At 52.7% G+C, this 24,792-nt stretch overlaps 9 protein-coding genes across 9 annotated transcripts; 6 read left to right on the forward strand and 3 right to left on the reverse strand.

Annotated features, from left to right (window-relative positions):
- Positions 1-95: 95 nt before the first annotated feature.
- Positions 96-1,992, reverse strand: BP01DRAFT_414834 (alpha/beta-hydrolase; the record flags this gene model as incomplete). Its single annotated transcript, XM_025579083.1, has 2 exons — positions 1,627-1,992; positions 96-1,572 (listed from the first exon to the last, which is right to left on the reverse strand). The coding sequence occupies exons 1-2, from the start codon at positions 1,815-1,817 to the stop codon at positions 96-98; spliced, it is 1,668 nt and encodes a 555-aa protein (XP_025432906.1). The 5' UTR covers positions 1,818-1,992.
- A 261-nt stretch (positions 1,993-2,253) lies between these two features.
- BP01DRAFT_293242 (Zn(II)2Cys6 transcription factor) lies at positions 2,254-3,944 on the forward strand (the record flags this gene model as incomplete). Its single annotated transcript, XM_025571728.1, has 4 exons — positions 2,254-2,569; positions 2,632-2,730; positions 2,798-3,069; positions 3,132-3,944. The coding sequence occupies 4 exons, from the start codon at positions 2,254-2,256 to the stop codon at positions 3,942-3,944; spliced, it is 1,500 nt and encodes a 499-aa protein (XP_025432907.1).
- Positions 3,945-5,332: 1,388 nt separating this feature from the next.
- On the forward strand, positions 5,333-7,957 carry BP01DRAFT_355329 (putative MFS transporter). The gene is made up of 8 exons (XM_025574660.1): positions 5,333-5,735; positions 5,790-5,866; positions 5,926-5,996; positions 6,059-6,350; positions 6,397-6,468; positions 6,524-7,237; positions 7,300-7,404; positions 7,457-7,957. The coding sequence occupies exons 1-8, from the start codon at positions 5,660-5,662 to the stop codon at positions 7,697-7,699; spliced, it is 1,650 nt and encodes a 549-aa protein (XP_025432908.1). The 5' UTR covers positions 5,333-5,659; the 3' UTR covers positions 7,700-7,957.
- A 1,933-nt stretch (positions 7,958-9,890) lies between these two features.
- On the forward strand, positions 9,891-11,482 carry BP01DRAFT_381355 (arrestin (or S-antigen), N-terminal domain protein; the record flags this gene model as incomplete). The annotated part of the gene is made up of 2 exons (XM_025577298.1): positions 9,891-10,095; positions 10,146-11,482. 2 exons carry the CDS (start codon positions 9,891-9,893, stop codon positions 11,480-11,482), a joined length of 1,542 nt encoding a protein of 513 aa, XP_025432909.1.
- Positions 11,483-12,744: 1,262 nt separating this feature from the next.
- On the forward strand, positions 12,745-14,388 carry BP01DRAFT_372794 (glycoside hydrolase family 18 protein; the record flags this gene model as incomplete). Its single annotated transcript, XM_025576756.1, has 6 exons — positions 12,745-12,831; positions 12,916-13,287; positions 13,366-13,425; positions 13,488-13,557; positions 13,650-14,185; positions 14,278-14,388. The coding sequence occupies 6 exons, from the start codon at positions 12,745-12,747 to the stop codon at positions 14,386-14,388; spliced, it is 1,236 nt and encodes a 411-aa protein (XP_025432910.1).
- Positions 14,389-14,660: 272 nt separating this feature from the next.
- Positions 14,661-16,467, reverse strand: BP01DRAFT_422310 (NAD(P)/FAD-dependent oxidoreductase). The gene is made up of 2 exons (XM_025579561.1): positions 15,805-16,467; positions 14,661-15,687 (listed from the first exon to the last, which is right to left on the reverse strand). The coding sequence occupies exons 1-2, from the start codon at positions 16,450-16,452 to the stop codon at positions 14,713-14,715; spliced, it is 1,623 nt and encodes a 540-aa protein (XP_025432911.1). The 5' UTR covers positions 16,453-16,467; the 3' UTR covers positions 14,661-14,712.
- Positions 16,468-16,817: 350 nt separating this feature from the next.
- BP01DRAFT_355333 (DUF3237 domain-containing protein) lies at positions 16,818-17,727 on the forward strand. The gene is made up of 2 exons (XM_025574661.1): positions 16,818-17,177; positions 17,256-17,727. The coding sequence occupies exons 1-2, from the start codon at positions 16,908-16,910 to the stop codon at positions 17,598-17,600; spliced, it is 615 nt and encodes a 204-aa protein (XP_025432912.1). The 5' UTR covers positions 16,818-16,907; the 3' UTR covers positions 17,601-17,727.
- Positions 17,728-17,854: 127 nt separating this feature from the next.
- On the forward strand, positions 17,855-20,153 carry gmdB (general amidase GmdB). Its single transcript, XM_025574662.1, has 5 exons — positions 17,855-18,197; positions 18,272-18,547; positions 18,622-19,542; positions 19,663-19,750; positions 19,923-20,153. The coding sequence occupies exons 1-5, from the start codon at positions 17,889-17,891 to the stop codon at positions 20,036-20,038; spliced, it is 1,710 nt and encodes a 569-aa protein (XP_025432913.1). The 5' UTR covers positions 17,855-17,888; the 3' UTR covers positions 20,039-20,153.
- A 444-nt stretch (positions 20,154-20,597) lies between these two features.
- On the reverse strand, positions 20,598-24,738 carry BP01DRAFT_412049 (DDB1/RSE1 family protein; the record flags this gene model as incomplete). The annotated part of the gene is made up of 4 exons (XM_025578944.1): positions 20,598-20,725; positions 20,779-22,063; positions 22,243-24,316; positions 24,495-24,738. The coding sequence occupies 4 exons, from the start codon at positions 24,736-24,738 to the stop codon at positions 20,699-20,701; spliced, it is 3,630 nt and encodes a 1,209-aa protein (XP_025432914.1). The 3' UTR covers positions 20,598-20,698.
- Between the last annotated feature and the right edge of the window lie 54 nt (positions 24,739-24,792).

Genomic DNA, 24,792 nt, shown 5'->3' on the forward strand with positions numbered 1-24,792 from the left:
ACTAGAAGAAAAGCAAGGATCGCAATCTAGATTTGCATGTTCATCTTACAAGGACTTGGCTAGTACATATGTTGGTAGCTTGGACCTGAGTGACTTCAGGTACTATCCTGCCTGGTGGCTGTGCCCATGTTCATCCGCTTGTTCACAAGGGAATCTATACCATCCAGCCATCTCTTCCAAGTGACGCCGTCTCCCAGCGCTAGCATCCGCTTCATACGCGCGTAGTCACGGACCTCTTGATCTTCCTCTTCGCTCTTGATCGCCTGCCCGCAGTCCGGACCCCAGACTTTCCAGTGGCCCTCCGGTGCAGACCATGGTGCTTCGCCGTGAGCGAAAGTAATCCACGCCGTAGCGAAATCACGAGCCATGGCCTTCTCCCCCTCATTCAACTCATTGTCGAGGTTCCCAAACAGATACAGAAGCTCGATGGCGTGGTATGCGGTTCCCTCCAAGGCGTTCGGGAGACGGGACCGCTGGTCAAAGTGATAGAGGTAGAGGGCATCCTTATCGCGCAGAGAAGTGCAGAGCAGAGCAGTGGCGTAGTTTGGGATCTTGAAGATCGCGTCCCCGCACATATGTTCCACGCGCGCGAGGAACTCTTCTGAGGTTAAGCCCGTGGGCTCGATCGCGTATTCCTTGAGGATCTGGGCGGTCTCGTCTACGTTCTGGATCTTGCTTTGGAGGGTCTGGAAGACGGTGTCGTAGGTGTCGGCCAGCATGTTGAGATGGAAGATGACTCCTTCGTGGTAGACGTCGCCCAGCATGTAGGCCTTGAGCCACGCGGGTGGCTCGTGGACTTCCAGGGGGTTGCGGTCGTAGAACCACCCGTCGAGGCAGGGGTTGCCTGTGCCGGAGAGGACACCTTGGATGGCGGCAGTAGCGTTCGCGAGTTCCTGCTGGGGAATGTCGCGCAGCCGATCGAGGACGTCTGGCGTTGTGGGGTCGATGTCGAAGTATCGGCACACAGCTCGAAAGTACTCTTCGTGTTGCTGCATGGTCCACGGTGGGATGGCGACTGATAGGCCGGACATGCATACAGCTCGGTGGAAACGCGGAGGAGAGTGGGCGCCTGCTAAGTGGTTGCTGATGGAGATCCCACCGGCGGACTCGCCGACTGCTGTGACTTTGTCGGGGTTGCCGCCGAGGGACGCGATGTAGCGCTGGACCCAGTCGAAGGCCACCAGCTGGTCTGTGAAGCCAAAGTTTCCGCACCCTTGGTAGCCGTCGCGTTCGAGCTCCTGCTTGATGGCTTGGCTGGCCAGAAATCCGCCTATCCCAACACGGTAGTTGAAGTTGACGCATACAATGGGCTTTCCGATGCTGATACTATGGGAGACGAGGTTCACGCAATCGAAGATGGGGAGGTTGGCCCCGCCATATAGGAGTGAGCCACCGTGTACGTAGACAAACACAGGATATTGTTGACGGTTTGGAGCATGCGGGATCACGATGTTCATGACAAGTCCGTGCAGCTCATCCACCTGTGGGAGTTCTGAAAAGTGTGCTGGTGGTGGAACGGGGGTAAGGTCGTCCGAGTCGTCGCCTTCGAGCATCGGCCGTGGGACATCGGCTCTGGAGATCTCGCCATTAGTTCTTCAATTTTCTCAAATGGGAGGGAGTGTTCACCCTAGCTTTGTCCCATCATGGTGATTGTTCTCCCATGAACTATTTAACTCGGATCGTGACCACCGTTTTTGAAGGCGAGCGTAGGGAATGCCACAGAATTGCTGCACCCCATTCTCATATTGCAAACCTCCAAGCTTGCCGAGGAATGGAAGGTCAATTGAGCATTTGGAGACTGGAGCGAGGAAAGACATATTCAACAGGCGCAGTATATTACCAGTTCATCCACAATGTGCATCGTCCTTTCTGTTGCTTGTTCGCTTTCAATTGAATTGGGAGCAGGATGACTGAGGAAGGGAAGACTCGTCGTACGTGCAGCCATTGCTAAAGATATATTTCCAGTGACTGTCGTGGTACCTCAGTGAGAAGTTGATGCTGCATTTGTTCGCCCACCCATTGAGGGATGGAATCCCCATGAAGGTGGAAGGTAGATGGAGCTAGCCTCAATGCAGTAAGTCGACCCCATGATGATCCATCGTATCGCCTCTTTATCTTCCGGATTATCTTTCCCCTCATTCACAGATAAGGGCCCACATGTCGAGAAGCTTTGGACAATCGTTCTACTTTAAGGTTGCCTAGATCTGTTCCCCAGTATCTCACATTCAGACACTTGGTGAGCACCGATCAGGAATGTCGACCCCTCGCCAGCGCTCCCATCACGGCTGCTGGACATGCAAAAGCCGACGCCGCAAGTGCGATGGGACCCGTCCTAGCTGTCAATCTTGCATCCAGCGGGGCCTCCAATGTGAGGGTTATGAGGTTCGTCTGCGATGGGGAGCTGGGATTGCATCGCGAGGCCGTTTCACTGGCGCAGAAGAGCCAATTATAACCTCCGTGCCTCCAAGGCGCAAAGGCCGACGGCGCGATTTGAGTCGCGAGAGGCGCCGAACGCAGCAGGAGGAGCCATATATCGTTCACGTGGGGAAGACAAATCGTTCCGCTGCAGGTCTCGTCCCTATGTTTCTCATCTACCGATGTCTTGGCCTCTCGCTAATACCCTTGGAGCAGAGTATGATACGAGCACTGATATGACCTCTGTCCCGTCCTCGCCGTCGTCTGTCGAAGGGCGAGGGCGATCCCGAGAAGACGAAAGGCTGTTCCAGATGTGTATGTCACTGCTGACTATTACCAACTGTCTACCAATGGGAAGGACTAAGATCCTAGTGCGGTACAGTCCTCACTTCAGGTGTTAATACTCTACACTCAACAACCGCCAAAGATCCCGTCAATCTGCTGGCAGCCCACTTACCAGTACTATGTCAGCAGTCAAGTGCATTATATTACATCTCCCTGGCACTACAGGCATCGATATGCTACGACATCGGACCTCAATTCTTCGAGTACTATGATGCAGCTTTGAATCATTTCCGAACAGAATTGGCGCATAGTACCTCGTATCTACCGGATGGTACTCTCGCAGCTGGACTTCTCTTATGTAGCGTTGGGGTACGTTAATTTCCTCTTGAATCCTCTGCGTTGCTTCACAACCATAATAATCATTTGAATAGGTACTACGTGGTACTCCTTGGACGATGCACCTCCGAGGCATGTACAGTATCATTCAGTCGCACGAATTTCGAGACCTTCGATCTGAGAATAGTACGTTTCGGTCACATCTCTTCGAAGTGATGGGCGTGATGGATCTCCCTACTTTTGCAATTGGTCGCCAGAATCCATGCCTTGGTTTCTGGAAAATTCACTGCCGGGAACGCAAAGATCCAACTCCAATAGAGTCAGAACTTGGTCATGAAGTCGAGGTAGTGAGCGGGCTTCCAAGATCTTTGCTGGATATCTTCTCCTGTATAGGCACATCAGAAGTCACCGAAGAAGATTTTTGGAATTGGCCTGGTGCTTCGGGAACATTGCTACAATGTCAACTGTGGGAAGCCTACAGGTTGGCCGGCATTCTAGCTGTCAGAAATCGTCACTTACACCATTCTGATAATATCGCCGTATTCCAACCGAGCAAGTCGCAGACTAAAAAACTCCCTATTACGGAGGTGCTTGTGCTGCGTATCTTCAGTAATTTGGATGCGATATTCAGAGCAGCAAAAGAGCCTGAAGGTACGGGCACTTTGCTCCTGAATGCAATCTTTTACCCTATGGCGGTTGCTTCGTTGGAGTCTCGCGTCATGAATGAAAGGCCGTCATTGAAAACTCTGATGAGGAGCTGGGGTGACAACCTTCATGAGCCGCCTGGGAATGATCGGCTCTTAGAAATTCTTCTGGACATTCTCGAGGAATGGTGGAAATCTGATCCCGAGCGAACCAGTATACATGAACTTGCTTATATGCGAGGACTAGAGATTGCGTTGTATTGATCAGCAGCATACAGAATGACCAAGCTTGGGCACTAAGTCTTTTTTGCCGGTCGAAACATGAGCCAGACTTTGACAGCATCTTCTTTATCAATCAGATCAACTTCCTCGACGAGCTCAAAGCCTAGCCTTTCATAAAACGTGACGTTCTGCTCCGCCGTACACTCCAAAAATACCGGAGATCCTTGAATATAATCCAGGACCCATTGTATGGCTTTGCCACCTAGCCCTCGACCTTGAAGAGAAGGATGGACTGCCAGTACTTCAAGATACCACGGATCATTGACACCATACCTTTTCTCAACAGACTGGAGCGACGTTTCATGCGAGTCCATGAGGATTTCCACGCGCTGCGATACATTCGTGTTAGCGATCACCATGATCAGCACTTGTGTGTCGTCAACGAAGGACAGGGCACGTTTCAACCTTCATGCTTGCCCCGTCGTCTGTGACTGGGCTGACCAGATCCAATATCCACACTTTCACGGCGAGAAAAACTCTTCTGATTGTCCATTTGGATTGCCCGGCAGGAGGATATAATATCATAGCTACACCTGCATCCTCATGATCATCTGTGTCCGATTTCTCTTTCATCAAGGCTGGATCGTTCAACAGCTGTTGCCTTGATGGAAATACATGTGCAAGTTGGAAAATCGGAGTCGACTTAAAGACAAGCCCCTCAGTTATGGATCGTTGTACCCGACGGTATTGCCAACGGAAGGTATCCGGTTGTTGCCTCATCCAAGGGGTAGCCGCAGGCCGCAGCCATCTGATGAGGGGGTCGTTCGAAAAAGAAAGGCTGATAGTATGGGCAACTGCGCTGATGGAACGAGGATCTATCAAAGTCCAAAAGGTCACCTTAGATCAAGCTGCAGGCATGTGAGAGGTTTTCAAACCATCATGGACTCGGAAAAGTTCTAGCCGGGAAGCCGAAGCCATCTTGCTCGGGTGTTGATGACCAGAGGTCTGCCGATAATGACGCGAACATGACTGGACTTGCTGCAACAGAACTGGCTCTTTATCAGTTCATGGCAAGGATAGAATTGTTTCCGACCTATAGATAGCCAATGTTACAAGTTGCTCTGCCAGACAGATCAACCACCTAATCGCATATCGAAATTTGTGGCAATGTGTCTACCTTCCTCTCTGGGTCTGGCTTTCAATCATCGCCTCTTGCAGCACAGAGAGGGGTTGAGCGTGCAAATGCATGACTATGCACTCGGGGCGATGAACAAATGAGAAAAGTCTCAAAGTTCGATATCTACTAGACTGCTCCTGCTCAAAAACGCCTCCATACTTAGTGGCCGGAGGCTATTCCCTTGTTGGCAGGTCGACCCCTCGAGCCACTCTACCTTTTCTCATGAGCGACTCCATCAACCTCTCCCCAACCCTGTGTTGAGAATGGCGGGATACTGAAGCGGCTCCTTATCTATTAGTGTCTGATCCAGTATATGAAGTTCCCCGCGTTTTATGCTGGTTCGTACTGCACTCGTGATCCGCATCGCTATCGTCCATGATGATAGAATTTATGGCTCCCTAGCGAGTCACGGTTGAAGAGCATGCCGTGGAACTCCTCACGCCACGAAGGTTGAGCGTGCGCAAGGGACTATATATCAGACCGATGGGAATGCTTCGTGTCTGGTTCTGAAAGCTTGCAGATGAAATCTCTCGTCTCTTTACTATATTTTCCATTGAACCTACTCTGAAGGCGAACATTGATGGCAGGCCACGGCTCAACATTCCAAGACCAGTCTGCAGATGACTTACCACCAGGAACTTTCTTCTTCGTCAAAGGTAAGCCGCCTATTTCACTATGATAATATTTCAAAACACTAATAGTATGTACAGAGCACGAAGATGAGAGTCAGGGTCAACAAGTGATCCTCCTCAGCCCGGTCCCCTCAAGCGACCCAAACGAACCCTTGGTAGCATGCCCCCTCCACCAAGCATAGTACACACACTGAACAAAGCTGGAACAAAACAGAATTGGAGCACTGCACGCAAGGCCGTCAACTTCACATTAGTGCTAGCAGTGACATGCCTCATTTTCACTGCGTGAGTTGGCATCGCTACTGATATCGCATTGAGGATCATGGGTTGACATTGTTCATCTGCAGGCTCTCGATCCAGTACATTTTCTGGCAATTGATGGTGGTGGACTTGGACGTCACATATACCCAGCTCAATCGAGCCATGTCGGTCAACTCTGTGGGCCTGTCTGTGGGTTGCGTCATGTTCATTCCGCTGGCGAAGAAATACGGGCGTCGGCCTATCTATTTGATCTCCACTGCGCTCATGCTGGTAACTGCCTTCTGGACGGCAGAGATCAAAACTCTCACGGAACTCTACATCACAAACCTCATCCAAGGCTTGGCAGGTGCGACCAATGAGGCTATTGTTCAGATCACTGTGAGTATATGCTAGTCTCGATGATTTGCTGTGCTAACGTCAGTAGATAGCGGATGTCTTCTATGTGCATCACCGCGGTACAATGAATGCCCTATACATGACAATGATGATGATTGGTGTGAGCAGTGCACTTCCGTGTCTGATCTCTAGGCTTTTCAGCTGATTTCTGGTAGAGCTTCTTGACTCCTATGGCTGCCGGAGTGCAGGCGACACGCCAAGGGTGGAGGATGTCGTACCGCACTCTCGGCATATGCACCGCCGTCATGTTCCTGCTGTTTGTTGTCTTCTACGAAGAGACCAAGTACACGGTGGTGATAGACGGCGTGGATGAACAGCACGAGAATGTCAACGAACCCCAAGTCGACGTTCTCTCTAGCACCAAGAGGGATAGCAAGTCTGCCATAACGGAAGACCTGAGTCCTTCGACCGAGGCTTCCAGTGCTGAGCGTGTTGAGATCGACGACACTATCCCAATGAACAGCTGGCGTCAGAGACTAGCCCTCATGACATACACCTCAGAGTCGATCTGGCCCTATTACTATCGTCCTTTTGAGATACTATTTACTTTCCCTGCCGTGTTGTGCTGTGGTCTTCAGTATGCGTGTGGGGTTATGTGGCTCACAATCATGTCCAGTGTTCTTTCTCTTGTCCTCCCTCTTCCACCTTACCTCTTCAGTCCAGAACAGATTGGTTTTATGAGTGTCGGTCCTTTCATTGGGAACCTGATCGGATCGTTCTATGGGGGGTACCTTGGCGACCGATCCCTTCGATACTTTGCTCGACGCAACAAAGGCTATTTTGAGCCAGAGATGCGACTCTATATCCTTCACATCCCAGCGATCGCATTATGTGGTGGTCTGATAATGTTCGGAGTGACGCTGGACCGAGTGAGTGACCTGTTTCAGGCCGGAATGAAACCAGCTTCTCCTGCTGACTTGTGGTCCCTCAGGGTATGCACTGGATCTACCCCAGCATTGGTGGGGCGCTCTTCGGCTTTGGTCTGGGCAGTATCAGCGATGCGTGCCTGACCCTGGTCATTGACAGCCATGTGTTGGTATGGCAATTCCCCATGATGACGAAAAGATGTGTGCTGACTGACGGTCTAGCTCACGGGAGATGCCTTCACAGGGGTGGCCTTTATGCGCAATGTCTTCAGCATTGGTGTCCCGTTCGCCATCAGTCCATGGATGGAGACCTCGGGACTCACCAACATGTTCATCACTGTTGGCTTTATTAGTCTCGGAGTGAATCTGATGCTAGTGGTCATGATCATCTACGGGAAGCGATTCCGACGAGCCAAAGCGCATCGGTATCGGGAACTGGCCGCCCAACAGGGCCGGGGAAGTTGACCGGGCCGACAGTATGCGAGTGATTTTGGTCGGGAAACCTGCGAGGGGGCTGGGCGTGAGCGGAAAAGAAGATCCCTGTTCTGTCCGCCAGGGAAGAGAAGCAGAGAAGACGTGCTTGAGATCTCGGTTATGGGCGGATAGAAATGGAGCGACCGAGGGGGGAGGTTCTGGACGAGTGGGCCTGGGATCTCCGGGGCGGTTACCTTCGTCTGGGTCCGGACAACATAACAGCAAAAGCATAGTATAACTTAATGTCAGATATCGCCAGTGGTCCGATCTCACTCTATAGGAAATGGTGCAATTGCTGCCATGGGATGTTGTCAGACCCGTTGACATCTTCTCAGGATGTGTAGTCCAAAACGAGATGGGGGCAGAATTCCATCCATTCAATTCCCTTCAATTTCTCTCTTTTCCTTCTCGTTCAGGAAAAGCCTGAGCCGGCAGAGGCCACCAATGAGACCGCATTGATGCTCCGTCATCGGCAACAGATCAAGCGAACAACGCCCTTGTGGCTTTTGTGCATTTCATTGCAAGGGCGTGAAGGTGTGTGGGTTTGCCGAAAACGTGGAGTACTCCATACAGAGAGTATCGAATTCGTGAAGGGCGCAGGACGTCAGCGGCAAGCGATAACGGCGGGATGACTCTTCTTTGACTCCAGCTTTGGTTTGCGGAAACAGCCCCAGTTTGGGCTTAAACTCCTACGGCACAGCATCCATCTCTTTTCTCTCTCTGGTCAAATCAGGGTAATGAGCAAATCCCGAGTGTCGGTTCCCTCGTGATTGCGCTCAAGCTTCCAGAGCACTCAGCGACCCAGTCCCAGACCGCTGGGAGTTCGTGATTAATAATCCTGGACGTCAATGACAATGGTTACCGGCATCTGAGTTTCGTGTTCAAGCACACCCACGTACGCACACGCACACCCAAACAAAGCGGTCGAACCATCGTTTTAAAAGACGAATGACACGGGGCAGCAGATAGCCGATAATAGCGCCGGGAGAAGAGGGGAAGGGGGGGGTGGAGGCTGAAGTGTAAAAAACACCATCACGGGGTTTTGGTGTTCAAGCATCTCAAATCACATCATTCAGTTGTTACGAAGTGTTGTTGAATGAAAAGACAAAGGGAACCGAAAGAAAGGCGATGTATATCAAAGGGTCCAGAACACTAGGATGAGACCCATGAATAGGCTACCTGCGTCATTGTATTGCCGACTCGGACGTTTTTCCGCGGACATACACCATCAACCAAACCATCAGAGTATGCTTTCTTGCTGTACGAGATACAAAAGGGCGTGTGCTCGTCTTTGAACCGTAGGGCGCGACGCTTATCCTGAATGGTGGTTCCAAGCGATGTCAGCGAAGGGCGCGAAAACAGGAGTGGAGGGTCCATTCCTCATGCGAAGCTAATATGGGGTACGCTAATCCAGAAGGGAAAGTATTGGGAGAAAATGTTCTGAACAAAAAAATAACAATAGATCACACGTGCATCTCCCTTGATGTTCGTGCCTCGTTTCTTGGCATTATCATTCAGCAAAAACTGCGTGACTCATTTTGATGGGTCAAAAGAAATGAGAAGATGGATGGATGTTCTGTACGGAATACTTGAGGGAGGGGTCCTATTAAAGCACCAGCAGACCTGCAAGGAACCTTTTTTTATTGTCCATTCTTCACTCAGAAAATATCATACAACTATACTCTGATAGTATCAGAAGTTAACGGAAAGCAACGGACATCCATTGAGAAAGTTGATGTGGAAAGTGGATTGATCGACTCCACTGTGCCTTTTCTATTACTCAATTGCAACTGCTTTCCCGTCACCTCATCGGCGTCCATCCATCCATCCATCCCTACATACTTGCCCTTTTCCTCTCCGGAATTTCATTCATATATGCTCTGGGGGATCTAAGGGGGTGGGTTTCTATCAGAACTTTCTATCCATTCTTGATTGTGTCACCATTGACACTAAGATCGGGGAATACAAAGTCCCTGCGTCTCGCATCGGTTGCCGGTGTTATTTGTTTCTTGTTTCTCTGAACCGATCTACTTATACTTCGGGCGATCAACACAGAACACTCGGCCAAGCTGTCCTGCAGTGGTTCCTCACCTACCATTTGCTCATCATTTCAGCAAGCTTTTGGATAGTTCTTGGTCGTGTTTAGCGATCGCAAGTTCGATTGACTGCCGACACCCCAGCAATGACGAGTTCCTCGAGTCTGTCACGGACCTCTAGCTCCCTCGGGCGCTTTACGGTGCGCTCTCGCCCCAAGGTCAACATCGATCTGGAAGGTCAGCGTGATGGCTTGGTCAATGTTTACACCACCGGAGACACAATCAAGGGAGTGGTGACAATTACCGTGGATCATGATACGCGTTTCGATGAGCTGGAGATTACCTTCGAAGGTATGGCGGAGACCACGCGGGGACAACCATGGATTTACTGATCGGTATAGGCACCTCACGAACCTCAGTTGAGCGACAATCGATGCCTGGCAGGACAGGCGCGTATCAAACCTTTCTACGACTTCGACAGCCCATCGATGACACAGCGTATCCTACCCCACGCATCCTCGAGTCTGGGCGCAGCTATGAATTCCCGTTTGTCTTCGTGGTACCGGAGCGCCTGCTGCCCCATATTTGCAGCCACCGGAAGAACAATCTCCATGTCGAACGTTCGCACACAATGCTCCCGCCTACCTTCGGTGACCCGATGCTGGCCAGCGATGGCAAGACGCTTCTGGACGACCTGACTCCTGATATGTGCCGGATTTCGTATATCGTTCGCGCCACGCTGCAGAGAAACTCCGTCGGACAGGACGGCTCCATCGGTACCCTTGCCTCTATTGGGAAGAAAGTTCGGGTTATTCCTGCCGTGGAGGAAGAGCCTCCCCTCAACATTTCAGACGAGGAGACTTTGTACTGCATGCGCAAGGAGAAAGACGTCAAGCGTGGCTTCATGAGGGGCAAGCAGGGCCGCATTGTAGTCACTGCGTCGCAGCCGAAACCAATCCAGTTGAACCCCACCAGCAATGACGCTACAAGCGTCGTGAGCACTGTGGCAACCGTGCATCTTCGATTTGACCCGCTTGGAAATGAAGAACCTCCACGTCTGGGAACAGTGTGGAGTCGACTGCGGGCGACGACTTTCTATAGTGCGGAGCCGTGGGGCGACTTCCCTTCGACCGCCGCCATCCAAACGTGGGCGCAGGTCGGCCGAGGAATGTTCACAGAAGCTGTACCACTCTCAACTATGTGTGTAGCCTCAGCGCAATGGACCAAGCACACGAGCGCAGACGCCCCCCGCCGTGACTCCATGCAGTCGACTTCCTCGACGGAGTCTCTTCCGGGACCGTCTGCTTCGTTCTCCGGAAACACCTTCTACACAGCTTCAGTGGTCGTACCAGTCACGTTGCCCAGATCGAAAACTTTTGTGCCCACCTTCCACTCCTGCCTTGTTGCTCGCATCTACAGTCTGGAGCTCAGTCTCTCTTACCACACCCCGAACGCCAACATCTTGACTCCGACGACATCCCTCAAGATCCCCATCCAGCTGACCTGTCAGCCGCAAGCTGATGCTCGAACAAAGAATATCGTGATTGAGATCACGCAGGAGGAGGTGAATTCCGAGTTCTTCAGTCCGCGCAGTATCGCACCCCGTTGGATCTCGGAGCCTGACGTTACACCTCCCGAGTACACGGCCGTGCGTACTGCCAATCTACTTCCAGATCGGACACGGATTCTGCCCCCTTCGACCACAGCGAACCCCAGGGGAATGAGAACGGCCTGCTAATGTGCAGGCGATTTGATCTTCAGTGAACTTGAGGCCCTGGTCAAAGGGCGTTACCAATGTTTATTTTCCGTCGCAATATACCCAACTGCTTTATGTGATTTACTACTTACGACTGGAAAAGTTTGAATCTCGTTTGGTTTTATCGGGATGGCACATTTTTAGGTAGCTTAGTTAATACAATACTATAATGACTAGATAGACACTTATACCCAATGGGTTTCTCTTGATCTGCTACAAGTTCTGCTTCACATATTGATAGTACTTTCTTGGTGCATGGCTGGAGCGGTGAGGGCTCTTGGAGCGACTGGGAGCACATGCCCCTGGCCGACGGGGCGGACTTGGGGGTTAATTGCCTGTTTGAGGCCACGACTGAGGCTATTCCCATCGATGTCCCCGCTGGCCAGGAGGAGGTCGTACAAGCCCCTCCACCCCATCAGCGGTGACTCTTGCTTGAAGCGCATGATACATCCACGCAGCCACGGCAAGCTTTCTCGGCTTTGCCTGATATTTGCTTCTCACGGCATCATTACATCATGCGACTCGTCTCAGCCGGATCAGTTTAATAACCTGCATCGGCTGGGGTTAATCTCCGGGAGATCGAGGCAGAATTGAGGCCGAGTCAGCCCTGTGAGACAGTCTAGATGTCTCTTTCCCGTGAATCTACCTCCTTGGGGATCAGGTTGTGATTAGAGACTGTGGTCTCGATTCGTCATGGGGCACGCAGGGGGTGGACCGACTCTGTGACAGATGCATGTCTGGGTGGGTAGGATGATGCATGATTCACAGATATCAAACGGTGTAGGTGTAACAATCTGCATGCAAGTTTGATTTCACTGCGATTGGGCTGAGCATATTCACTACCTTGAAAGGAAAATACTTGAAGTTGGGTTGAGGATGAGTCTGAAGGTGAAGGTGACTATATAATGCGGTCAGAGATTTCAACCTCTGTGTCATCGTCTTCGTCACTCTCCCTCGCTCTCTTTTTCTCCCTTCTCCCTCTCCGTCTTTCGAATATCAAACTTCTTCTCTCCTTGACTTGACCTGTACGCCTCATTCATTTGTGTCCTTCATTTGTTAACGGAGTATCTATTCCCCCACACTCATTTTTCCAGACTACTTCAACTACATTATCGTCCACTCCTTTGATCGCGATGCGATTCGTCATTCCTTATCTACTCATCCTGGCTGGGCTGATGATTGTTGGCATCGCCCTTCCCCCTGGACCTTCATCACATCTGTCGCTAGGCCATCGAGGCCATCATATGCATCGTCATGTTAACCCGCCCCCCAAGCCTGCCAACTGCTCCGAGACCCCGAACTACAAGTCGGTTGCCTACTTCGTGAACTGGGTAAGACCCCTCCTAGATAAGACTTCTTCTCCAAATCAACTTCCTTCTACCACGCGATCACGATGCCTGACTGAAAGTGAACAGGCCATCTATGCCAGAGCCTACAATCCCCAAGACATCCCAGCTGAGAGTCTCACTCACGTCCTTTACGCTTTTGCCAACATCCGCGCTGACGGAGAGGTCTATCTCACCGATTCGTGGTCTGACGTGCAGAAGCACTACCCGGGCGACTCGTGGAACGATGTCGGCAACAACGCCTACGGATGTATCAAGCAGCTTTTCCTCCTGAAGAAGAAGAACCGTCGCATGAAGGTCATGCTGTCGATCGGCGGGTGGACGTACTCGCCTAACTTTGCGACGCCGGCTAGCACTGATCAAGGGCGGAAGAGGTTTGCGTCGACTGCGGTCAAGTTGATGGGGGATATGGGGTTCGATGGGCTGGATATTGATTGGGAGGTATGTTTTTTCCATTGGTGCTCTTCGGTGTCTAGAGATGCTGTGGGAGCTACAATACTAATGATCCACTTTGCGCAGTATCCTGCCAGTGATTCCCAGGCGAATGATATGGTTGCACTCTTGCGAGAGACTCGCCAGGTATGTTTCTGCCTTTATTCTTTTGTTGGCAATAGGTGACACACGACTGACACCCTATAAAGGAACTTGACAAGTATGGCCGCGAACACGCGAAGGCAAAACACTTTCTTCTAAGCGTGGCTTCCCCAGCCGGTGAGCTCTTAGTCCCCCTCCTTTCACATCGATAAGCACCCTGACCAGAACAAACCACTGACAATGAAATCCCTCCCCACCCCCGCACTCAGGCCCATCCAAATACAACACCCTCCACTTGGCCAGCATGGACACCCATCTCGACTTCTGGAACCTCATGGCCTACGACTATGCAGGAAGCTGGGACACCCTCGCCGGCCACGCCGCCAATTTGTACCCTGCGTCCAACGATCCCGGCTCCACGCCCTACAACACGGACCAAGCGATCACCGCGTATATCGCCGCCGGCGTGCCCCCCTCCAAAATCAACCTCGGCATGCCCATCTACGGCCGCTCCTTCGCCAACACCGACGGCCCCGGCAAGCCCTTCAACGGCGTCGGCGGCGGCAGCTACGAGAACGGCGTCTGGGACTACAAGGCGCTCCCGCAGCCGGGCGCCAGCGTGACTGAGCTTGCTGACATCGGGGCGAGTTTCTCGTACGATCCCGCGCGTAAGATTATGATCAGCTACGATACGCCGGGAATCGTCAAGCTGAAGACCGCGTACATTAAGAACAAGTGTCTCGGCGGGGGGATGTTTTGGGAGACTTCGGGGGATCGAAAGGGACAGGAGAGCTTGATTCTCACGGTAAGTTTTTTTCCCTTTCTTGCCCTTATTTTCTTTTCTTTGATTATGGTGTGCTGAGTGCTGGGTTTGCTAACACAATTCCGGTTAAAAAGTTCGTCGATGGCCTCGGGGGCACTGCGGTTTTGGATCCCACGGAGAATCAGCTCGAGTACCCCGTGTCTCAGTATGACAATATCCGAAAGGGGGGAACGGGGAGTCTTTGATTTTGGCGGGGTTAGAGATAGAAGGTGCAGATTGCTGCGGGCAGTCGTTCTGAATTAGAACGGCGAGTTATGACCTGTTGCTATTTTGTCATGTTGCATGTTTGCATGTTGCATGTTGCTCTAGCTTGTTTGAATACCAAGTGAAAATATCATACTCGTACTCCTTCAGTATTTGGTGTTGTAGGACTAGTCAGTGGATAATTGCACTGCAGTGTGCAGTTGCTCTGGGGTCGAGAAGAGAGCATGGCTTACTATTTCTTGTAGCTTCTACCCTCGAATGACTGACAAATAGCTACCTACACACAGGTGACTACTGTATACTGCCTAGAGCTGAGACGCCCGCTGATCAGGAATCACCCGCGCCAGCACCGACCTCCGCATGCGCTCCTCGCTCACAAACATCTGCTCCGGCACCCACGAGAGATCCAGCTCCTCCCCGGCCAATCGACCCTCATGCGCCAACACCATCATCCCCACTGCCTTGCCACACAACCAAGCCTGCACCATCCCCTCCCCGGAGAACGCACAAGATAGCCACTCTGCCCCATGCCCATGATCCTTGTCATCTCGAGAGTTCCCCCGTTCTGTCGCAGAGGAAGGGAGCTTCCCAATCCACGGATACCCATCCGCGCTGAAGCCCATATTGCCCGTCCACGCCATCTCGAGACCCTGGCCATCAGCATCCCCACCCTCCTTCCGCTTCTTCTCAGCGAATACCTTCCCCAGCGTCCCTCTCAAATGCTCCACCGTATACCCCGGAACAACACCATCATCCCGAGCAACACCCAAAGCCCAAACCCCACGGTCCACATGCTGCCCAAACCCCCCGCCCAGCATCATCTTGTTCGCAGTGGCGGCTGCAGTGGCAGTCGCAGTCACTTCGCCCCCCCACGAGGCCTCAGGCAACTGCGTCAAATAATCAAACCCATACTCATAATTAAACAGCCAAGAATGTCTGGTGCCCTGCGGCGGTAACCCACGCGGGGGGTCCTGCGCCGTCATCGTCCCCTGAATGGGGTAGATGCGGCCGCGTAGCCCCGGCACGAGGTGTCCGACGTGGGCGTTCGTGCAGTGGATGACATGACGGGCGCGGACTGAGCCTCGCGGGGTGGTGACTGCGTATCGAAAGTTACCGGTGTTCTCGGTGATGGCCGTGACGGGTGTTCGGCTTTCTATGCGGAGGGTGTCGGGGTACTGGTCGCGGAGTTTGGCGAGGAGGCCGGTTACGAAGCGGTAGGGCCAGAGGGCACCTGCAGGGCCGGTGATGAGCCCGCAAGCTGTGGGGGAAAGGTGGAAGTCCTGATGCAGGGGCGGTGGTTAGAGAATGCAGTATGGTTGGGGCTGCAAGATGGTCTTGGAAAGTGAAAAAAGATCAAGATCCAAAGGTCTTCTGGCTTGGATTCGGGCACAACCAACCTCGGAAATCTCCCCCTTCCCATAAACCATCCACTCCTTCGTCTCAGCAGGCATACACTCCTTCAATCGCCGAACGGACCGCACCGTCTCCGCCCACCTCGCTTCATCGAAATATACGCTCAGGAATTGCACCCTCCGTGCCTGCGCGACCTCGCTCAGCCCGTATTCCTCAGCCACTTGCAGTAGCTCGGCTAAATGCGCAAGTCGGAACCGCATCGTGCGGATGGCCGCCTCCACGCCGTATGTCTCTTCAAAGTAGGCGAACTCCTCGGCTGTCTCAAGGATGTGTCCACCATTGCGGCCGGTTGCGCCGTGGCAGATGTCACGGCCGTCGAGGATGAGGATCGAGGGCTGTGCTGCTGCTGCTGCTGCTGCTGTCTCTTTTTGGTCGCGGTTGGTAGACGCGTGGGTTAAGAGGGTACGCGCGATGGAGGCGCCAGTGATTCCGGAGCCGATGATTACGATGTCTGCTTCAACTGGGAGGCTGGACGACTGTATCTGGAAGGAGGAATGGGGGTTTCGGAGCCAGAAGGAGGGCGTGCCTTGCGGTGCTGGGATCCCAGGGTCGGCGAAGGCGCGGTTGAGCGCTGCGACTCGGTCTCGGTCGGGGACTCGAGGGTCGGAGAAGGTGGCTTGAACGAAGGCCATGATCGAGTTTCTGCGGGGAATCGTAATTGAGTGGATTCTATCAATGGGGCTCCGACGATGAAGCTAAATATTTAGGTTCATGTAACTTAGTCGTACTCTGTCGGAAGGCGAGTTCGGAGACCGGCGTATCTGGCTAATAGGAGCGCTACGATTGTCATGCCATCCTTTTCACAGCGGTCTGGACTGACGAAGATATCACCATCTCATGTCCTCTTCGGGTTCCTCGCGTGCCGAAATGATGAATGTTGAGTCGATAGTTCAAGATAACAGCCACGGGGGGTCGACCTGCCGCATCGGGGCTACAGCGATAAGACTTTCCGGGGGGCCGAATCAATCGCGTCCAGCTTCTTCTCTCATTGTCGCAACGACAAGCCGCCCAGCAGATAAATCATGGCATTGCCTCGGTCAATTGCTCCTCGAACAACATCTCCGAACAATTGCTTCAGACCACCAAGATGAGCGCAACAACAACAGTCCCGAACGACTCCCCCGGCAACGCCTTCTACCCCGCCACTCCCCCCATGCGTCGCCCGGGCTTGACCTACCTCTACCGTCTCGAATGTGACATCCACAAGGAGGAAATCAATCTCGGCTCCCCACATGGCGCGGGCGTCTTCCGCAGTATCGCTAACATCTCCGGGGGCACCTTCAAGGGCCCGGAGCTGTCAGGCACCGTCCTGCCGCACGGAGGCGCCGACTGGTCGACGATGATTGAGGGCACGCATGTGAGTACTTACAACATCTAGTCGTTGCTTCCTGGTCCTATCGTCAACCACGTCGAGTCTGATCTATGACTCTCGCAGTCCATCGCGCTTGACGCGCGGTACACAGCCAAGACCGACGACGGCCACTATCTGTATATCCAGGCCCACGGACTCTACCGCCCGGGTCCGGGCACGGCCTATGCGCGACAGGTTGCGGAGGATCCGCTGTCTCGGCCGCCATTGACGGTCTCCCAGGACGATGTGGAGTTCTTTTCGCATCTGCGGATCGAGGCTGGGCCTGGGAGGTATAATTGGTTGAATGGGTTGGTCTGTGTGGGGGTGATGACTTGCGTGGAGGATCGGATTGTGATTGATGCGTATTATTTGACGAATTTTGAGGGGGTGAAGCCGGAGGATGTGATGATGAGGCCTGTGGGGAGGTGATCCGTTGGTATAGATGTTGGATGATCGTTCGTATGTGATCGATTTGGATGTGTTTATTGAGACTGGTAGATTACCTCCTAACCCATGTTTCCCTTCAGCAGCGATAAGCTATTGGAATCAAACCGAGGCATCCCAAACGGGCAAGTGGACGCGCGAACTTCCTCTATACTGTAAGCTCCCTCCATGCGAGTCAAGTATTTAAACCCCCACTTGGGGCTTCTGCTAGACTCACACTCCCTCACTCTTCCGGATTATCTTACTCTGCAACTACAAATCGAATCTTCAAACATGACAGTCACAAACCTCGAAGACCCCCAAGACTGGCGCCTCATCGTCGCGCAGAAACGCAAGCAGCTCCACTCCCAAATCCCCTCCGCCTGGCGATTGAGCGACTCCTTCCGCGCCTCTCTTCCTACCAACGGCCACCTCCTGGCCTTCGACGCCATCGCCAAAAGCAACATCCTCACCCCCGAGGAACTCGACCTCACCGAGAACTACACCGCCGGTCAATTGCTTCAACGACTCGCCTGGGGTGATGTCAGCTCCTTGGCCGTCACCACCGCGTTCTGTAAGCGGGCTGCCGTTGCACAGCAATTGGTTAGTCAATCTCACTAGAGTCATGGAGCTAGTAACCAACGATGTATGGCCACTAATGTGAAGTGGCATGACAGACATCCTGTCTGACAGAGCACTTCTTTGATCGAGCGATCGAGCGAGCCCAGTACTTGGATGACTACCTGAAGCGCGAAGGGAGGGTCGTGGGTCCGCTGCATGGGCTGCCGATTAGCCTCAAGGATAGTTTCTGTGTGGAAGGCGTGGACACCAGCGTGGGATATGTGTCGTTTCTGGCGCATGGTCCCGCGAAAAAGAATGCCGCTTTGGTGCAGATGTTGCTGGATCTGGGGGCGGTCTTATATGTGAAGACGAATGTGCCGCAGACTATGATGGTGAGACCTCTCTGTCCTTCTTTTGAAGCTGCACGCTGAGAGGAGCTTGAACAACTACTAAACGAGATACCCAGACCGGCGACTCAGACAACAACATCTACGGCCGCACGCTCAACCCGCACAACACAACCCTCACAGCCGGCGGCTCGACAGGCGGCGAAGGCGCGCTCGTCGCCCTCCGAGGCTCCATCCTCGGCGTGGGCACCGACATCGCCGGCTCCATCCGTATCCCCGCCCTCTGCTGCGGCGTCTACGGCTTCAAGCCCACCACCAACCGCATTCCCTTCTCGGGCCAGACCAGCGGCGTCATGGAGGGCGTGCCCGGCATCGTTCCCTCCGCAGGCCCGCTCGCTCAATCCCTCGACGATCTGGAGCTCTTCGTGTCTACGATCCTCGACGCATCTCCCTGGCGCTATGACTGTGCCGCCACAGCAGCCCCATGGTCCCGATCCTTAGCCCTAAGCCAGCCGCGGCAGCTGCTCACAATCGGCGTACTAGGAGAATGCGCACACTTCCCACTCCATCCCCCAGTGGCACGAGCCTTGAACAAGGCAGTAGACGCCTTGAAGCAAAAAGGCCACCGCATAGTATATCTAACTCCAGACAACCGCACCAACACCACCACCACCACTTCCCCCTCGCTCTCCCTCGCAACCGACCTTGCCCACGCCAACCGCCTCGCCTTCCAATACTTCATCTACGGCCCCCACACAGACCACATCTCTCCAAGCGGCGAACCCCCGGTTCCCTCCGTCACCAAAGCGAGCTCGCCCATGTTCACAGGGCCCCTGCCGGTTTCAATGGGTGAGACCGTCCCCACCTTCACCCTGATCGATGATCTCCACAAAGAGCGGCAGAAGTACAGCGATGCCTGGCGCGAGACGTTTGTGACTTTCGACTTGGACGTGGTGCTCGCCCCGGGGGCCCAGAACACGGCCGTGGAGTGGGATACTTTTGGTTGGCCGCCGTATACGGTTGTGTGGAACTTGGTGGACGTAAGTAGTACTACCTCTTCTCCCCTTCCCAGCGCTTCTTCCATGCGAAGGAGCAGTGACTGGACATCTTAAGTGAGAGGGGGAATGCTGACGATACTGGATTCAATGGGGGATAATCAGTACCCTGCCTGTATGATTCCCTACGGCAAAGCGTCAAAGGATCTGGATCCTGAACCGATGATGGTTGACGATGGGGTGCAGCCTAGTTGTGAGTCCTCCCCTAACCCCTCTCCCCCCACCCCTTCTCTCTCCCGACTCTCTGTTTCTTATGTGGTTGTTGTGCATGTGGATAAAAAAAAAAAAAAAAAAACTAGGCAGTTGGAAAGACATGACATGATCGCTTTATGAGAACAAGCAATCCAACTAACATGATCATCTAGATCACCCCGACGCAGTCGATGGTGCTCCCTGCGCGATCCAGGTGATTGCACCCCGCTTCCACGACGAGAAATGTCTGGCAGCCGCGAGGATCATTGATCGCGATCTTCGATTGTAGTAACCCGCAGCATTCATGTTGGGGGAGGTTGGCTTGTGTGGTCGATCATAGACATCTTTTGAATTATATTATGCACTTGTGATTCGACTGCAAATGTCATCTTTTTGGGATTCGAGTTATCGTCATTAGACAAATTATGTGAGCAATTTCATCCTAAGGTATTGATCTAATTCCAGTCGACAAATGGCACATGTAGACTTACTTTACTGAGGAAAAGCATGAATGGGAGGGATAATAGCTTCCAATTTGCTTCATAACGAGATACTTCATTATTCTCATATAAATAATTCATCGAGATAGTGGGCTTGGAATCTTAGAATGTCCCGACTATAAATTACGATGATACCCGTGGCAATTGGCGAGTAAAATCGTACTCAAAAATCGTCGACGGCGTTTCCGAAGAATCACCTTCTTCTCGTCTCGTACCGAACTGCACCCTCGGTAGGGCACAGCGGCATCCAGCTCAAGATCATCCGAGGGAAGCGGAAAACCGAGCGAGGCAAGAGACTCAACCAACCTTCTACCAAACTACAACTCACCATCCTAAGAACAAAACAACCGAGGCAGTTACAAGGGTAGGCATTGCAATCAATTATGGGTATCTAGAACCCGCATACACGACATTATCCTGGTCAGACGCCAAATTCCAGCAGCAGCAAATCAGTAAGCCACCCGCGTGCGCATATCCTGATTTATCAGTTAGCTATACTCAACAGACTTCGGTGCGGGGCATATCTTACCGAGATCTTGCGCTCAATCTCCCGCACTGAGCGATCAAGCTCACCCGCAATCATCATCTTCGTGTCATTAGGCAATAAGAAATACATCTCACACAGATCACCGTCAATCACGCCCTTGACAGGTGCGTAGTAGCTGCGATAGATGAGGTGGTCCCGACCAGCGAGAGGAGGGTGCTGTGCAGCCAACTGCATCTCTAGGTTCTGGAAGAAGTCGACGTCCTCCCGACTGATGAAAGGAACCAGCATTCCAATCGTGCCCTGGAAGCCAGTCCAGACGAGAATGTCGCGTCCTCCCGCTACCAACTGCGTCTTATGCAAGCTGGTTGGGATGTCCTGAGTGTAGACATGGATCATCAACTCCAGCCGGTTCGGGGTTCCGTGCAAATAACCACGTTCATGGATCAGATGAGCACCCGAGCCATCCTCATCCGCCTCTTCAGAGGTCTTCTTGGGGCAGCGCAGCAGCCAAAGATTGCCGAATTTATCGCCACCAGCAGTGGTTTCGTAATCGACCATTGTAGTAGTGGTCGTCCAGCGAGAGAGTGAGTCGTCCACAAAAGGTATCAGAACATTCTCCTGGTACTTGTAGACAACGTATGTGACACTTTCGCGGACATCACTAACCACAATACGACTGCCCTGAGTCTGCAGACCGACGATGGTTGTGGGCACGACAGGCGCCTGGCACTTGCGAAGCAGTTGCTTCATACCAAGGTCATAGATCCGCAGCAAAGACCCGAGGCCAACAACAAGACGGCCTTGGAATCCAAGAAGTGCAAGCGGAGGATCATCAACTTTCGTCTTGTGAATAAATTCCAGCTCTTTACCGTCTTCTTGGAACCTGTAAATGTGGATGTATCCTCCGGCTGAAGACTGAGGGTTCACAGTCATATCTTTAACGGTTCCAACAACCAAGAACGTTTCATCGTCCTGACTGGTGAAGGGAACTGCGGCAACGCTGACTGCAGCCTCGTTTTCTTCAAGCTCCACGGTGTAGATCACCGTTTTAGCTTCCAAGGGATCGACGACCTGAATACAAGAGGCCCAATGGCCTGCACCTCGAGGATAACCGAACTCCTCTGGGGGCAGGACAGATTCTTCTTCACCTCGAGCTTTAGCATCCTCGATCAGCTGATTTCTCGTAGCTGGTGCCAGGACGTTGTTGTCTGACTCGATGACATAAAAGAGCGGCTGATCTGGGTGCTTCACGAAGCGTCGTGGGGTATAAGCAAGTGGGATTGATTGCTGAAGCATATTATTATCGAGCTTCTCGATAGAGAAAATCCTATATCAGAATTAGCTTCATTCATGTAGTGATATTCTGATAAGCAAGTGGTGGCAATAGTGATCTCAGTAGGAACAATTGGAAAATAATATAAAGTTGATCCACATAGATATTCGGATCCCTTGGTATCATCATGCGATCGGTGGAGAGTGGGGAAGAGAGAAAGTGCAGAAACATACCGTAGATTCTGTCCTTGAATACCAACCATGCCTTCCACGCACTGTTCGCTCGAGAAGTTCCAGCCCCATTCAAGCCCAACATAATCCAGCGGTGTAAGCATGAAGCCCTTCGTTTGAACATCGGAGTAGCCCAGCCAAGGACGGGAGCTGAGTGCAAGGACCGCGGTCTGCCCTTTGACAGATACCTGGAATAGCTTGACGGCCTTGGAACCTAGGAAACGTGTGCGAGTATCTGACAGCTCACCAGTAACCTCGTCCAGCAGTGTTCGAAGGTAAACACCCGAGTGCAGGCCGATGTGCAGATACAGAGTGGTGCCTCCAGAGCTAGAGTCCGCCATCGACATTATGTTCAGTGCCGAGGGAGCCGCGGTCAGAGCCTGAACAGATTTGCTCTCAAGCGTAGAGTCGGGATCCAAGCTCAAAATACGCACTGTCGAGTCATCACACCCGACAGCAAGGAACGAGCTACGAACGCGACCCTCTGGAACCTCCCCAAGACTCAAGCAGGTAACAGTACCAGACATTTGACGACGTTCATCATACTCAGCAAGGGAGCCATCCGCATCCATTTCAAAGTAGACAATTTCTCCAGAGCTCAGCGCAACTGCAACTTGACGTTCGTTGGTAGTAGCTGCTACAATCGACCGATGCTGGGGAGCAGGCCACTCATTTACTCGTCGATCAGCCAGGATGTGCCGGATACCACGAGGATGAATCTGGATTAGAGAATCCTCTCCCAGTTGCTGAACAGCGAGCGTGGGGGCAGTGGAAAGGAAACCAGTGTCTGTCACTTCCTCGACCGTCTCGCCTATACTGAGTACAAGCGTGCCATTGGCGAACGAGAGAATGATGTAAGCGTCGAACTCATCGGCGCGGGTCAGCTTTGTGGTCCACACGGCAGACGGGACGCTCGGAAGCTCGGACTCGACGATCTCAGACACCTCCAGCCCGTGTTTCAGCGTTCTGAAGGTGCTACGAGCGCCTGTGCCAGAAATAGTGTAGATCTGGGGGGCATCGTCTTCCGTCAAGTTGGCAACTTTGCTGTCAATCAACGGATTCAGGGAGTTGATAGTATCCACAAGGTTGAGGTTCTCAGCAGCTCTGGGCTGGAAAAAGACAGGATCGCAGGCCACCGTAGGATCCGCATCGACATTCTCACTCGAGAATTCAATCTCCTGGTCGTCATCGCCCAGTTTCTCGAATTGGTAAAAATGATGATTACCAGATTCGCTTGCCACATACAAGAAACCACTCTTGAGAATCAACAAATTAGACGCGACAGGAACAGTGTCAAAATACTTGATCTTGAGCCGTCTCACTTCACCCGTGAGTTGACCATTGTCGTCCTCGACCATATCAATGGTGAGCTTGAAGAGATCACCATCGTCGGATTGCAGAAGGAAGAAGAACGCTCCTCTCATCTTATGCATGACGCCGGCGGTGATATGACGCTTGCGCTCAGGATTTTCAGTCGCACCCTTGCGCCGCGGAATAGGAACCCGGAAGGCATCTTGGTTCGAATGGCGGTAGGTAACGCTATCTTCCCCACAGACCAAGACACCGCTGGGGCCATCAGCACCACCAGGGACTTGGAAGAGCAGAGATGCCGTGCGATCGACAGGATCGGACCACTTGCGAACGACGTGATTGAGGCCCAGATCCAGCTCATAGTAGACCAAGTGCTTCTCAATTTCTTCGAAGGCACGTCCAGTCGGATCCTGATCCGACTCGGAATAATCCACTTCCAATGCCGCAAAGATGGGGTTTTCATACCCTACATCCAAAGCAGACATGGCAAATACCAGAGTCTGTGGCTTGTGTGCCTCCAGCGGGGAAGAGATCGTCAGCTCGGCCTGCGAGTTCCGATTCAGAACATAAACGAGCTTGTTCTTCTCTACCGACGCCATCATGCAGGCGCGACCCTTGGGGTCAACAGCCAAATACTGTCCCGGAACCACTCGACGCACACCCGACTTGCCAAAAGTCTCGAGGTGGATCCGATGGAACCTATTCTGAGCAGCGACATACTCAATGATGGTGATGCGTCCAGAATCCGAGCCAATGATAATATAATCTATAGGCAGGTCTCAGCACCGTTTTCACGACTAGCACCCAGCATCAAATTGGCCGACCGGGGCACGTCCCATCACCGCGCGGGACGGTTCGGCAGGAATGGATCATGCTGCCCGGAAAGCTTGGAAAATCACTATGATGATCTTGGACCAGGCAGGGACAGGAAGAGTTAAACATACCTTTGTTGCTGCCAGCTAGCCTGAAAGCTGCCAGAGAGCGAATGATGCCAAAGACATCCTGGGAAAAGAGCGGAGTGACCTTGCCCTGTGTTGGGTCGGGACGGTGAATCGTCAACTTCGAGCCCGAGGCCGTGACGATCTGCTGTTCCTTTGTGCCAGCAAATTGACCCAGGATAGCTTGAGTAACAGCAGTAGGAGGCTGGATCGTCAAGGAGTACATGAACATGTGCGAAGTTGTAGCCATGGTGGGCAGTCTGAGCTCTCACAGAGCTTGCACTAGTAGGAGTGTAGGAGGGAG

The sequence above is a fragment of the Aspergillus saccharolyticus genome, assembly GCF_003184585.1.
Source record: "Aspergillus saccharolyticus JOP 1030-1 unplaced genomic scaffold BP01scaffold_9, whole genome shotgun sequence".
Taxonomy (NCBI): Eukaryota; Fungi; Ascomycota; class Eurotiomycetes; order Eurotiales; family Aspergillaceae; genus Aspergillus; species Aspergillus saccharolyticus.